Source organism: Pygocentrus nattereri, chromosome 28 (genome assembly GCF_015220715.1).
Source record: "Pygocentrus nattereri isolate fPygNat1 chromosome 28, fPygNat1.pri, whole genome shotgun sequence".
NCBI classification, from domain to species: Eukaryota; Metazoa; Chordata; class Actinopteri; order Characiformes; family Serrasalmidae; genus Pygocentrus; species Pygocentrus nattereri.
Genome location: NC_051238.1, coordinates 26,909,341 through 26,922,967, shown reverse-complemented (window position 1 = coordinate 26,922,967; position 13,627 = coordinate 26,909,341). Strand labels below are relative to the sequence as shown.

Genomic DNA, 13,627 nt, shown 5'->3' with positions numbered 1-13,627 from the left:
TCACGAACATAGAAAGAAAATCCCCCAGTTTTCACAGTTTGACATCACAAGAATTACGAAATTATATTTGAGTATATTAGTCACAGATGGTCATCACAGTTACCACAGTCCTTCCTTGTCTTGATTGTGAAAGCCACTGTTTTCTTGTCTCAGTCCTGAAGTGGTCCAGGAATATCATTAGGAATTATATATTTTTTTCTAAGATGGCCATTTGACATAAAGACATGTTGATCCTTTCAGTGTGAGGTCAAGTACAGTCCAGTGAAAAAGTTTTAGGCAGCCCTGAGAACTTCTTAAAACTATCTCAGCAGCAAGTGTGTATATGACAGTAAAACACTTTACAAACAAAGAATGAATTATTCACATATAAACACAAATACAGTAATATAGATTACTGCAAATAAAATTCCAATACAAGTTATTCAGGTTTCAACATCAGGAAACAGTGAAAAACAAAAAAATACTGATAAATATAATTTCGTGTTTTTAGCGTGGGTATTTATTACAGTTTCTGAACTTTTCAGGCTTTCAGTTTTTTAAAGAAATCAGCAATGATATTTTTCTCACCTCCGCAATTCAGTCTTAGAAGTTGATTGCATTTTCTGCTTCACATAATCAAAGTAATTCAAAGCACATTCATTGATGTTGGACTCTGAAGTGGTCAGTCCATTGTTCTGAGAACAACAGCAGCTTCTTTATTTGATTGGCAAGTCCTCCTGGTAGTTGACATGACACAATATTTATTTTTCTGATAAGTTCGAACTGATAAAGTAATGCCACTTTTAAAAAATACAGTAAAAAAGTTCTCAAAAGACTCCACTATCTATCTATCTATCTATCTATCTATCTATCTATCTATCTATCTATCTATCTATCTATCTATCTATCTATCTATCTATCTATCTATGTGTTGTTATTTATTTATTTATTTAGAATACATTTATGGAACTATGTTAGAAATCAGCCCCTCTATCATTTAACTTTTTTGTCATTCTACACAATAATGTAAATATTTATAGAAATTACATTATAACATTATGTAATGTTGGAGCAAAAATAAAAACATGCTTACATCCTTTACTACTGAAGCTTGCTGCAGGCTCAGCGATGCGTCATCCCTGCTCATTACATCATCATCCGTTGGCATAAGTCATGAGTAATAAAATGATCTGGAATCCATCTCTATGACCTGGTTATGATAATGAATCTGCCGTTCATTTAAAGCCCAGTTTTTATTCAGAAAACCCTTGAGCACAAATGAAGCTGTAGTAAATAAATGCTTTAAAGTATAAATCTCTACAGGTGGCAACGGGGGGATGGCAGGGTGGGGGGGGTGGCGGGGTGGGGGGTGGCGGGGGCTTGTAAGCGCACAAGTCACTTTCATGTGTGTCACTGAAATAGAGGAAACCCACACCAGCAGGATCTCAAGAATTTGTGCATGTTTGCAGTTACAAATGTCATGTTTAAGATGTAAAATCAAGCTTATGGTTCTGGAAACTGTGTGCACATGAAGAAAAGTGCACATAAGGTGAAAGGTTTCAATTAGACAGAACAGCTTCGCTGAGATTTTCCTGTTTTATTTGTGTATTTTCACCTGCAGGAGCTGTGCACTGTTTAACAGTGTGTTTTCATTACAGTGAACCAATTCGCTCCCTCAGTAACTGCTGGGCACTGTGGGGGCAGGTCACTAAAACACAGGCCAGTGGAGACACAAAGGGGGGAAGTATATACAGAGTTAGAGCCTGGTTCTGTGCATCAGCAGGTTTAGCAGTTATATGTGTGTTTTGTTGTTTATTTTCTTATTGTATTACATGCATCTTGATGTAAAAAAAAACTAAACAAAACAAAAAACAAGGCAAATCATTTTGCTTAACGTTGCCATTCATGTCGCGTTAAACTCCTTCCTGTGTCCCTGTGCATGGTCATGATATGTTTATTAAGTTTCTCAACATTTCTCAAAATGGCTTCACAAATTGCTTAAACATCATTTAATTTATTTTGCTGATTCCTGAAGATACTTTGATATAGCATTTAAATTTTCTTACTGTGGTCTCTTACAGTAAGAAACAGAGTAGGATTAAAATGCTAATTTCTATTTATGTGTGTTTTTGAAGGCACTCTTTTTTATTTTTTACATTCTTCAATAAAGTATTCTGCAATCTTTGAAATGCTCTGCTCAGTATATCTGTAATGAGACAGAACTAGTTAGAAGGCTGTGGTTAAAATAACCAAATGAGGCTTTACTGGTTTGTACGTGTTCCAAAGTCGTGGTCCAAAAACAGGTGAAGGTCAGATCCAAAACAAGCCAAATATAACAACAGACAGACATAACAAAGATCAGGTCCAGGCAACCAACATCCAAATAGGGAGCAAGCAAAAAGACAAAGTCCAAAAAACAAAACAAGACGTAGCTCTATGAAAGAAGCAATACCTCACAATGAGCTGAGCTGAAGCCTGGCCTGTATACTAACTGAACTGATCACATGATGAGAGAAACAGGTGAGACAAATCAGGGGTGGTGAGCAGAGCTGGACAAAGTACACAGATCATGTACTGAGTTAAAGTCGAGACCCCCAGGGTAAAATATTCCTCCTGTAAAAGTAGAAGTTCCTCCTTTTAGACCTCCACTGGAGTAAAAGTACGAAAGTATTTGGCTTGAAATGTATTTAAGTATCAAAAGTAAAAGTACTAAAATATGAATTATAATTTATATTATATTATTTATTATAATTTATATTTTATATTTATAATATAATATATATTTTATTATAATTTATATTATAATTAACTTTGATGTCCTGTTATCATTTTTATAAGCAGACTGGCTTCATGAACTCATTTCAGGTGAAAGTCCTCCAGCGTCTCTCTTGGTAAACCAGTCTTTTAATAGAACGTCATTAATTAGTGACGCTGACGTCTATTAAAATGATCAGAAGCACAAAACACTGAAGGTAAACAGTTTCCATCAGGGAGAACCGAGTGGCTCTGAAATCACTTTTTACACACAAGCAAAGTTTCAGGTTGAGATGACTTTGTACAAACCCAATTCCAGTGAAGTTGGGACGTTGTGTAAAACAAATAAAATCATAATACGATGATTTGCAAATCCTTTTCAACCGATATTCAATTGAATCCACTACAAAGACGAGATATTTAATGTTCAAACGGATAAACTTTATTGTTTTTTGCAAATATTCCCTCATTTTGAATTTGATGCCTGCAACATGTTCCAAAGAAGTTGGGACAGGGGCAACAAAAGACTGGGAAAGTTGAGGAATGCTTAAAAAACACCTGTTTGGAACGTTCCACAGGTGAACAGGTTAATTGGAAACAGGTGAGTTTCATGATTGGGTATAAAGGGAGCATCCCTGAAAGGCTCAGTCGTTCACAAGCGAGGACGGGCGAGGTTCACCACTTAGTGAACAACTGCGTGAGCAAATAGTCCAACAGTTTAAGAACAACGTTTCTCAACGTGCAACTGCAGGAATTTAGGGATTTCATCATCTACAGTCCATAATATCATCAAAAGATTCAGAGAATCTGGAGAAATCTCTGCAGGTAAGCAGCCAGGCAGAAAACCAGCACTGAATGCCCGTGACCTTCGACCCCTCAGGCGGCACTGCATTAAAAACCCACATCATTCTGTAACGGATATTCCCACATGGGCTCAGGAACACTTCGGAAAACCACTGTCAGTGAACTCAGTTCGTCGCTCCGTCTACAAGTGCAGGTTAAAACTCTGCCATGCAAATCGAAGCCACATATCAACACCACCCAGAAACGCCGCCGGCTTCTCTGGGCCGAGCTCATCTGAGATGGACTGACGCAGAGTGGAAAAGTGTCCTGTGGTCTGACGCGTCCACATTTCACACTGTTTCTGGAAATCATGGACGTCGTGTCCTCCGGGCCAAAGAGGAAAAGGACTGTCTGGATTGTTTTCAGCGCAAAGTTCAAAAGCCAGCATCTCTGATGGTGTGGGGGTGTGTTAGTGTCCATGGCAGGGGTAACTTGCACATCTGTGAAGGCCCCATTAATGCTGAAAGGTACATACAGGTTTTGGAGCAACATCTGCTGCCATCCAAGCAGCGTCTTTTTCAGGGACGTCCTGCTTATTTCAGCAAGACGATGCCGAGCCACATTCTGCACGTGTTACAACAGCGTGGCTTCGTAGTAAAAGAGTGCGGGTACTAGACTGACCTGCCTGCAGTCCAGACCGTCTCCCATTGAAAATGTGTGGCGCATTATGAAGCTCAAAATACGACAGCGGAGACCCCGGACTGCTGAGCAGCTGAAGCTGGACATCAAGCAGGAATGGGAAAGAATTCCACCTACAAAGCTTCAACAATTAGTGTCCTCAGTTCCCAAACGCTTATTGAGTGTTAAAGGAAAGGTGATGTAACACAGTGGGAAACACGCCCCTGTCCCAACTTCTCTGGAACATGTTGCAGGCATCAAATTCAAAATGAGTGAACATTAAATATCTCGTATTTGTAGTGGATTCAAGTGAATATAGGTTAAAGATTTGCAAATCATCGTATTCTGTATCTATTTATGTTTTACACAACGTCCCAACTTCTCTGGAACATGTTGCAGGCATCAAATTCAAAATGAGTGAATATTTGCAAAAAACAATGAAGTTTATCTGTTTGAACATTAAATATCTGGTCTTTGTAGTGGATTCAGTTGAATATCGGTTAAAGATTTGCAAATCATCGTATTCTGTTTTTATTTGTTTTACACAACGTAAATTGTGTAATGTAAATGTAAATTAGTTACAAGTTGAATAAAAACTGGCTTTAAACTCAGGTTCACAAAGTTTTCCTTTGCTGTATTGATCTGTAGGTCTCTGTTCATAAACATAACCTAACCAATACTAATTTACCATAAAATGAAATTGTAAAGTACAGATACATGAAAAAACTACTTAAGTACAGTAACGAATTACATTTACTTAGTTACTGTCCACTGCTGGTGGTGAGGCATATTTCTGAAGGTGGAATGCTGTGACCTCACAGTCAAGTGTCCCAGAGGGCTCTGGGAAGTGAAGTCAGGGCTGGTGGGATGTATGACAATATTATTGCTCATTTAAGCCCATTTTATATTGTTTAGCCTTGTAAACACAGACTGCTCGATCAATCTCTGTGTTTTTAATTGTGGTTCAGTATTTCTGGTCTGTTAGTCTGTCCTGAAACCTCTCTCTTAAATCAACTGTATGAATTCCACGATATTTACAGCACAGGTTCTGCTCACACACTATAAACATGGCAATAACTAGTTCTGAGAAACTGAGGTCAACAGAGGTCCAGACCTTGGAGGTTTCACATAAACCTAGAAACAGTGGAAACAGTGTTGTCCTGATAATATGGTAACCTACAATGCAGAGGAGCTTGCATGTAAGATGAGATAACGTGGCTGTATATTTTGTAACCATCAATTAAAAATTCTATTTACATATTAGCAGTTTAATATATGGGTTTCAACATGTATTTTCTCCTGAAAATAAATTGCTCGTGTCACATTTAAAAATGTTATAGAAGTGTTTTTTCCCTTCATAATGCCCACTTACGATATTTATGTGGTTTTATGTAACAAAGACATCATGTCCACTTTCCATGTGGATACATGTCGAAGGTCGGCAACCAAATTGTTAAGAAAATCCATTTTGTCCTTTCAAGAAAAATCAAACCATCTCGGAAGCCACAAAGACAGATTTGCTCATTTACCCTAATACCCCTGCTGCAGCATCTCGCAGGGCAGAGTAGAACTGTAGTTGCTTTTGGTGCTTTTGTCCACTAGGTGACACTAATGTGATAAAGTTTTCAAAGCTTGGCATAAAACCTTTTAAAAGAAAGCTTCAGGCTTCAAACAGCTTTGTTTTGCCATCACTTGTAAAAATGTAATGGGCAAGGAGGAAACTAATGAGGCAGACAAGGCAGCAAGATGCAAGCACAGGTTAATGCTGTCCATCTTGAAGACAAGGGGATTCTGGAATGGAGGATACACTTGGCCAGGGAGACTGAAGGTGTAAAACACATGTGTCAGGCTCCAGACCTTGATTAAACACATTAAACACTAAACACACCTCATTCAACTCTTAAGGCTAATTAGCAAGGCCCCAAACAACCATTAGCAAGATGGTACTGATCTCCTGCTGTCTGCACTGTGCTGAAACACATCACTGTATCTCCTCTCTGATTAATACACACTGTGCAATATATCACAACTATTACTGTAATAACACTTTACTTTACACTACAATGTGCTTTTAGTTTACTTCATACCACTCAGTGCCTGCTGTCATGTAAATATAAAAAATCTGTCTCAGATTTGCAAATAAGCAAATAGATATACTTTTATTTTATTTCTGTTATACTTTAACCAATTATGTCTTGCTACTGTAAGACTGCAATTTCAATCAATAAAGTTCTCCCAACCTACCTACGGTGACAAATGAACAAGCCGTATATATTTATATATTATATAAGCTGCATTACCTATAAATAAACAGTACTGCATTTATAACAGTGGTCAGTTATAAATATTCCAGATTATTAGTAATATGTTTCAGTGTATGACCCACTTCAATATTACAGAAACTCATCTGCTCCAGAGTTCCACTTGTCTTGCCAATCAGATTATCAAATTATTTTTCATTCACCAGTATTGATATATTTGATGAAGCTATGAGCGTGAGGATACTGGATGGGAGGAATGTTTAGATTGTTTAGAACAGTGTGTGATTTTCATTCTCACTGCACGCCTGATTGTGTAGTTGTGTAGTGCTTTAAGTATTGAGGGACTCAAATGTTAATTTCTGAGTTCATAAATGAAAAAAATATATACACACATATATCAAATGGAAAGAAAGGTTAGCTGAGACTTCATACCAATACCCATATGTAACACATAAAAGATCAGTTAACCATCAGTCGAGATTTAAATAATACATTTATTGGATAGTTCATATAACAAAATACTAATGATTTTTATAAATAAATTAAACAACTGGGAAATGTTCACTTGTGCAAATTTGGCTACAAGACAACAAAAATACAAAAAAACCCATCATACATCAACCGATTATAACATTAACATTAAGTATTGAGTTATCATTTGCTCCAGGCAAAGATATTTTAATAACTTACATGAAAACATGTTCGTCTCTTAAAATGAATTAATTTAATTTTTATCTGTATTCACTGCAAAAGATGTTAAGTTTCAATTCTATCAACAACACTTTCATATTTGAGATGGATTCTCATCCCAAACGTTTGTGCTTTCCTGTCTTTAAAATACTTAGTTCTGAAGGTAACGGATTCAGTAGTCAGAACACTTCAGGAGGTCATACTTCACATATCCAACTCTGTCCACCTGTCGCCTGCTGGTCATTCTCCAGTAGAACTTTTCTCGGCAGAAGTAGAAGTGTCCTAAAATTAGACCAATAAGAGAATGAAAATGAGAAGCAGCACGTTTTTGAATTTTTGGCCAAGAACAAAAGTCAGTTAAACAAGTGTGGAACTGCGTACAAAGAGAGCGTTTATATCTGATAGATATAAACCAAAAATCGTTTATTGCCTTAAGGATCTTACCCTTGTAAAGGAACACATCGTGAGAGTCCCCTGGGACCCCACCGAAGGTCTCGTCAGTGAAGCGAGGATATCCCTTATCTATCTGCTGTGTCTTAACATCCAGCCTGAGAAAAAGAACAAGAGCAGTGGAAAAGTTTAGATATAGGTGAAAGACAAAGTTTTTGGTTGGAGCAAATTAATCAAATAATATTTGAATGCCTACAAACATCTCTGGAAAGACTTGTTCTCACCTCCAGAAGTTCTCCCCACTAAACAGGATCACTTTGCCTTTCCCCCTCTGCAGTGCACCCTCCACCTTCTGCAAAGTGCTAGGAAGGCCAAGTTTCTCAATTCTGCGTGGTCCCTGGACCTCCTGTCCGTTGTACACCCAGAACTGAGTGTCTGAGGAAACAAGATAGATGGAAAAGCTCAGATGTGCATCTGAATTTGTTTATCATATCATCATGATAAGCTATCTGAACATGCTGTTACCTGCAAAGAAGTAGATCTTTTTGGTCAGATGGTCCTCAAAAGCAGTGTTGATCTTATTTGGCAGGGCAGGCCATCTCTCAGAGGTGCGGAAAGGGCCTTTGTTTTTCCCGTCACCACCATTTGATGTCTTCCAGTAAAGCCTAAACAAGTGATATTAATTACTTAAAAAAGCTCCTGAAGTGATGATAGATGAAGTGTTTATGACTAAACACTCAAGACTGCCAAAGTTTTAATTACAAACATCATTATATTAGTGCTAACTAGTCTATATTTATTTCTATTTGCTCTTAGAAAGAGAAATTAATATTGGCTGTTATTAGTGTTGACTAGGGTATTAGGAACACCTGAATATATAGCAGCATACAGGCTACTGGTTCTTACCCATCTTTGAAGAAATGAAGCTCGCCCTGGATCTCTGTTATTGTGTCAAATATGTCCATTTTGCAGGCATCCATGGAGGGGTCCACAGATGGGGTTGTGGTGGGTACAATTGGGGCAGTGGGCTTAGGTGTTTGAGCAGTAGGTTTGGGAGTAGAAACTGGGGAAGATGTAGTGGTTGTAGGCTGGGGAGGCTTGGGATCAGGGCCTGGTTTGGGTCCTGTAAGAGAGAAAGACCATTAATCATTAAATGAGAGAAAGACGTGGACAAAGTTTGTGACATCATCTCAGGATACTTCTTCTCATATCATGGTATCTACTTCTTCTTACACCACCACCTTCGGGGGTTAGGAAACATTGATATAGAAGCTTTAGGGTGCCTTTCTACAGCATCACCCCAAACAACCGTTTTGGCACCATTATTTTTAAAAGTGTAATTCTGAAATGTTGTCTTAATGCTGATATTATTGATCAGTAGTTCCAGCAAGATTGACATAATACCATAGAGATACTGAATGCCTTCAATGTCATCTTCATTCAGAGAGAAGTCTGCTACATATTTGTACATGGGGAACATCAGAGCATCCTGAATGTTGGAGTGATCCAGACCAAGAGCATGTCCAAACTCATGAGCTGCCACCAGGAACAGGCTGTATCCTGTGTGAAGAACAAATGAATTAGTAAAGCAGATCTTTGACCTTTGCATTGCAGACCTCTGCTATCTGTTCTGATGAGAGCGATAAGTGGTGAAGGCCAGTGAAATTACCTTTGTCTGGACAAAAGCCCCATTTTTTATCTGTGTCAAAGTTGCTGGTTGTAGCACACCAGAGTTTTCCATCACCTCGGCCTTCACTGGTGCAGGAAGTGTAGGTCTTTCCCAGGAAGATGAAAGGAAACTGACATGGCTCACCCTCAGAGTTTCCACCAATCACTGCAGTGTCTGTGAGCCAACATCAGTGCAGTATTAAATCAGGTGCTGATGAACATCAACTGTATGTTGGAGCTGTTTCTTTGAGCTACATGACTTGAGTACATGAAGTTAACCAGTACAGAGGAAATAAGTCTCTCACCTCGATTAGGACAGAACCCATATTTTTTATCGGTGTCAAAGTTGGCTGTGGTCGCACACCAGCGATACCCATCAGAGCGTCCTTCTGTGGTGCAACTGTCATATTGTTTCCCCAGAAATGTGAAAGGGAAGACACACTGTGCTCCATCACTGTTGCCTCCAAATGTGAACAGAACTGTCGAGACAGAGAGACTTCAGTAATGATCACAATCTCATACGCTATAGCACTACTCATTGACTTACGGTTTGGAGAGTTAATAGAAATGGAGTGATACGCTGTAGTCTTAAATAAAGGTGCCAAAAAGAGTTCTGTGGAGTGATACCATGTCTATTCCCTTACAGAACTTTTAAATGTATATTTTAAAAGCACTAATAAATATTTTAAAAATCCATAGTGAAGTTCTTTTTTTCAGAGCAAAAAAACTCTTATTTTATGGCTTTTCTCCAAAAAACTATTTTTGGTACTTTTATTTTAGAAAGTGTGATTTCTAGACTAAGATGTTGCCACAGTAGTAGACAAGAACTTACGCTCGCTAGGGCAGAATCCATATTTCTTGTCTTTGTCATAGTCAGCAGTGGTGCCGCACCATGGCAGACCATCACTACGGCCTTCAGTGATGCAGGTGGAGTAAGATCTTCTTTCAAAGAGGAATGGGAAATGGCACATAGCGCCCTCTGCATTGCCATAGCGAGTCTTAACAGCTGAAAGGACAACATAGAACCATGTTTAGCTGTGGAACTGTGAATATTAACACACACCTGGTAGAGAGAAATCCAAACGGTCATGATTCTGCTCGTTCTTATTCAGTGTGTAATCAAAACACTAGGGGGGGCTATTGTTCTATTTCACAGCCTTTTCAGCATCTTCCTCACACCTCTTTATAACATTCCCCACATTTTCATTCAGTAAATAGCAGCGTGAGCAGGAACTGTTTTTCTATTTTATCCAATTGTGCAGCTCTTATCATCACCACTATTGCATGGCAGATAAATACATAAATGTCTGTACTAGACATCTCTCACCTGGTCCATTGCCAAGGGTCCAGTATTCATCATCATCAAAGTGGGCATCCCCCTGCATTCCTTCACCAGGGGGATAGGCGTGAGCCAGCAGGCCGTCTTTACCATCAAATGGGTAGGGGTCTCCATGATCTGGAATAAACACATCATGTTAAACTCTCTTCTTACAGTTCTTTGGACACCATAACATAAAGCATAGCTCACCCTATGTAGTTATAATGTAAAGAGTCAAGGAAACAGGAAGGCCAGCAGGAAGGTCATTAAACGAGCAGCCTTAAAGAGATTCGGATCCTGTCCTATTTCTATAAACGGTCAAATTGTTTGTGCTTTTGATGCTGGAAAACTAACCAGAGTATGTAAATTTAATTGATTTGCTTGGTTACAAGCATGAATCCTGGGTTTGAACTAATCTGAATCTTGTCATGATCACAACTAACCTTGTTTTCCAAATGAGATCATGATGTCAGCCGTGCCGTCATAGAGACGGGTAAAAGTCAGAGGCGTGACATCACTCCACACCTTGAAGGCTCTGGCAAAGGCATCATCGATAAGAGATTCTTCCATATCTGGAGAGTAATTCATGATCCTACAGAAGAAAATAACATAAAATAATTAGTACTATGTTCAGTGTGATTTGGCTAAACAGGCCACCGTAGCTGTGTACATAATGCATTCACTCTTTCAGCATTTGGTCATTTACTCAAGGTTTTGTTAAGGAGAAATGAAGAGCCTTGTGCACCAAATTGACACACTTACCTGTATGTGACGTCATTGTGATCCCACTTCAGGTCTCCTTGGAAGGTCTGGTAGTTGCGGATGTCCGGCACACCACAGCGAGGCTGTTTCATGGCACTGACTGTGGCTTTGTCCAGTGCGCCGGTCTCCTCCAGTCCCAGCTGCCTCTGCAGCCTCTTCAGAGCTTTAGAGGTGGACACCACTGACTGCAGCCCGCTCTTCTCCTGGACCTCCATATAACCAAAGCGCTTCAGGTACGTCTGAAGGCAGGAAAAGGAGATAAAGCATGTCAGGCAGGGTCAGGTGATTACACATATTATATGTTCTAGTAAGATATGTGTGTTTAATTTAGGAACCCTGTGGTCTCATATAAAGCAAATGAATGCAAAATCCTTTCAGAACCTCTAGCTTTACATTTGGACATTGGGTCTTCAGCAAGCAGATCTGAACTGAACCTAAATTAGCATAAACTAATGAAATATATTAAGGCAGTACTCACCTCAGCCAGCTCCGTGTCTGTCATGTTTTTGATTACATCCCCAGGGAAGTTCACAAAGACAGACTTAATTGGATGGCACCACACGCTTAAAGCGCAGGTTCCAAGAACCAAGAACGCCAGAGCGCTAAGTCTCATAGTGAGAACTTTGGAATCAGCCCCTGATCCTGAGAAGAAAAAGTCTAAAGGCTCTCAGATGAAGATCTGTTGAAGTTGCTGGAGAGGTCTATCAGACAAGAGCGTTTACCAGTGTTTTCTTCAGTCCGCTTCTCTTGGCTCTTGTTGCTCTTTGTCTGCTCTTGAAGCGGCTCTGTGCCCAACATTTATAGCCAGAGTGAGGATTAGGTCACAGCCTCACCACCTATCTGTCACTCACTTTAACCCTCCCACACACACACACACACACACACACACACACACACACACACACACACACACACACACACACACACACACACACAGAAAACTGTGGGGTGGGTTTTTTTTGGAGTGCTTTTTAATTCTCCTCCACTTCTACCAAGAAGGGGAATTCCACAAAACTTGACTTGCTACAAAGATAGAACACATTCAACAGGAAAATTATGTTTTCCTTACAGTTTAACATCTTTAATTACTGTCTATTAGTTAATTCCATGACAGTGAAAATGACTGAATTAGTATGTAATTATAAAAACATCTTTTTAATTATTGGTGTGATAATCATTCTAATCCTTAATTATTCCCTGAGAGGAAAGATGAAGGAATAGATTGTGAAATGTGATGGCAAATGAACAGGCACAACAAATAAATATTGTGAAAAAAGCAAAAAGAATAATAAGAAAAACACTGATACTGCAACATGATTCCTCATTTTTTCAGACAGGACATTACAAAATATTAGGACATCACAACACTTTAGTCACTGGCGATCATCACAGTTGCCACAGTCCTGTTTTGGTTGTGAAATGCACAGTTTTCTCATCTCCAGGTTCCTAACCAGATGTTGCCAAATGTTGTGGTCTTGAATAACAGTATATCTTTACCTGTAGAACAGCTTCTCCCTCCACGCTGTGCTGGAGCCTATCCCAGCGGTCATCGGGCAGAAGGCAGGATACACCCTGGACAGGTCGCCAGTCCATCACAGGGCAGACAGACAGTCACTCACACTCAGGGGCAATTTAGCATATCCAATCGACCTGACTTTGGGAGGAAACCCATGCAGACACAGGGAGAACATGCAGACTCCACGCAGAGAGGACCCCGGTCTCCCGGAGGGGGAATCGAACCCAGGCCCTCCTCACTGTGAGGCAATAGCACTACCCACCACGCCACCGTGCCGCCCGTAACTCAGGCACATAAACAGTAATGAAAGCTTGAGGAACATTGTCAGAAACGTAATCTTCTTTCCACATGAGGGTATTTTGAGCATGTTGATTATTATGTATGTGCAGGTATTTCAATCAATGGGCTACTGTAAATTATCATTGTATCAGTTGGACAGTCAGCTCATGAAATTTCACTTTACTGGACCTAATAATGGTGATGTTGATTAGCCAGAGCAAACTTGTGGAACTATACTCTTGAAAGTAAAGGTACTAAAAAAGGGTTCTTTGAGGTGATGCTGTATAAGAACCATGTTGATTCCCCAAAGAGACTTTCAGTGAGCGGTTCTTTAGACAAATCAGTTGAAAAGTTCTTTATGGAACCAAAAGTGGTTCTTCTTTGGCATCGCTCCACTGTGGTGCATTTCTTTTTCAAAATTAAATATTAGAAATGTTTTCTCTCACTTAGAGACATTATAATTTCACTTTTTGTTCTATGCAATGATATAAATGTTCATAGAAGTGACATTATAATAAGTTGTAATATATAAGTTGGACCCATAAATGA

General features: G+C 39.3%; 1 protein-coding gene across 1 annotated transcript; it reads right to left on the bottom strand.

Moving 5' to 3' along the window:
- Positions 1 to 6,929: 6,929 nt before the first annotated feature.
- On the bottom strand, positions 6,930 to 12,067 carry LOC108413837 (matrix metalloproteinase-9-like). Its single transcript, XM_037535879.1, has 13 exons — positions 11,762 to 12,067; positions 11,284 to 11,522; positions 10,965 to 11,113; positions 10,531 to 10,659; positions 10,036 to 10,209; positions 9,509 to 9,682; positions 9,205 to 9,378; positions 8,940 to 9,095; positions 8,442 to 8,658; positions 8,061 to 8,200; positions 7,820 to 7,970; positions 7,590 to 7,693; positions 6,930 to 7,427 (listed from the first exon to the last, which is right to left on the bottom strand). Exons 1-13 carry the CDS (start codon positions 11,894 to 11,896, stop codon positions 7,318 to 7,320), a joined length of 2,052 nt encoding a protein of 683 aa, XP_037391776.1. The 5' UTR covers positions 11,897 to 12,067; the 3' UTR covers positions 6,930 to 7,317.
- Positions 12,068 to 13,627: the final 1,560 nt, after the last annotated feature.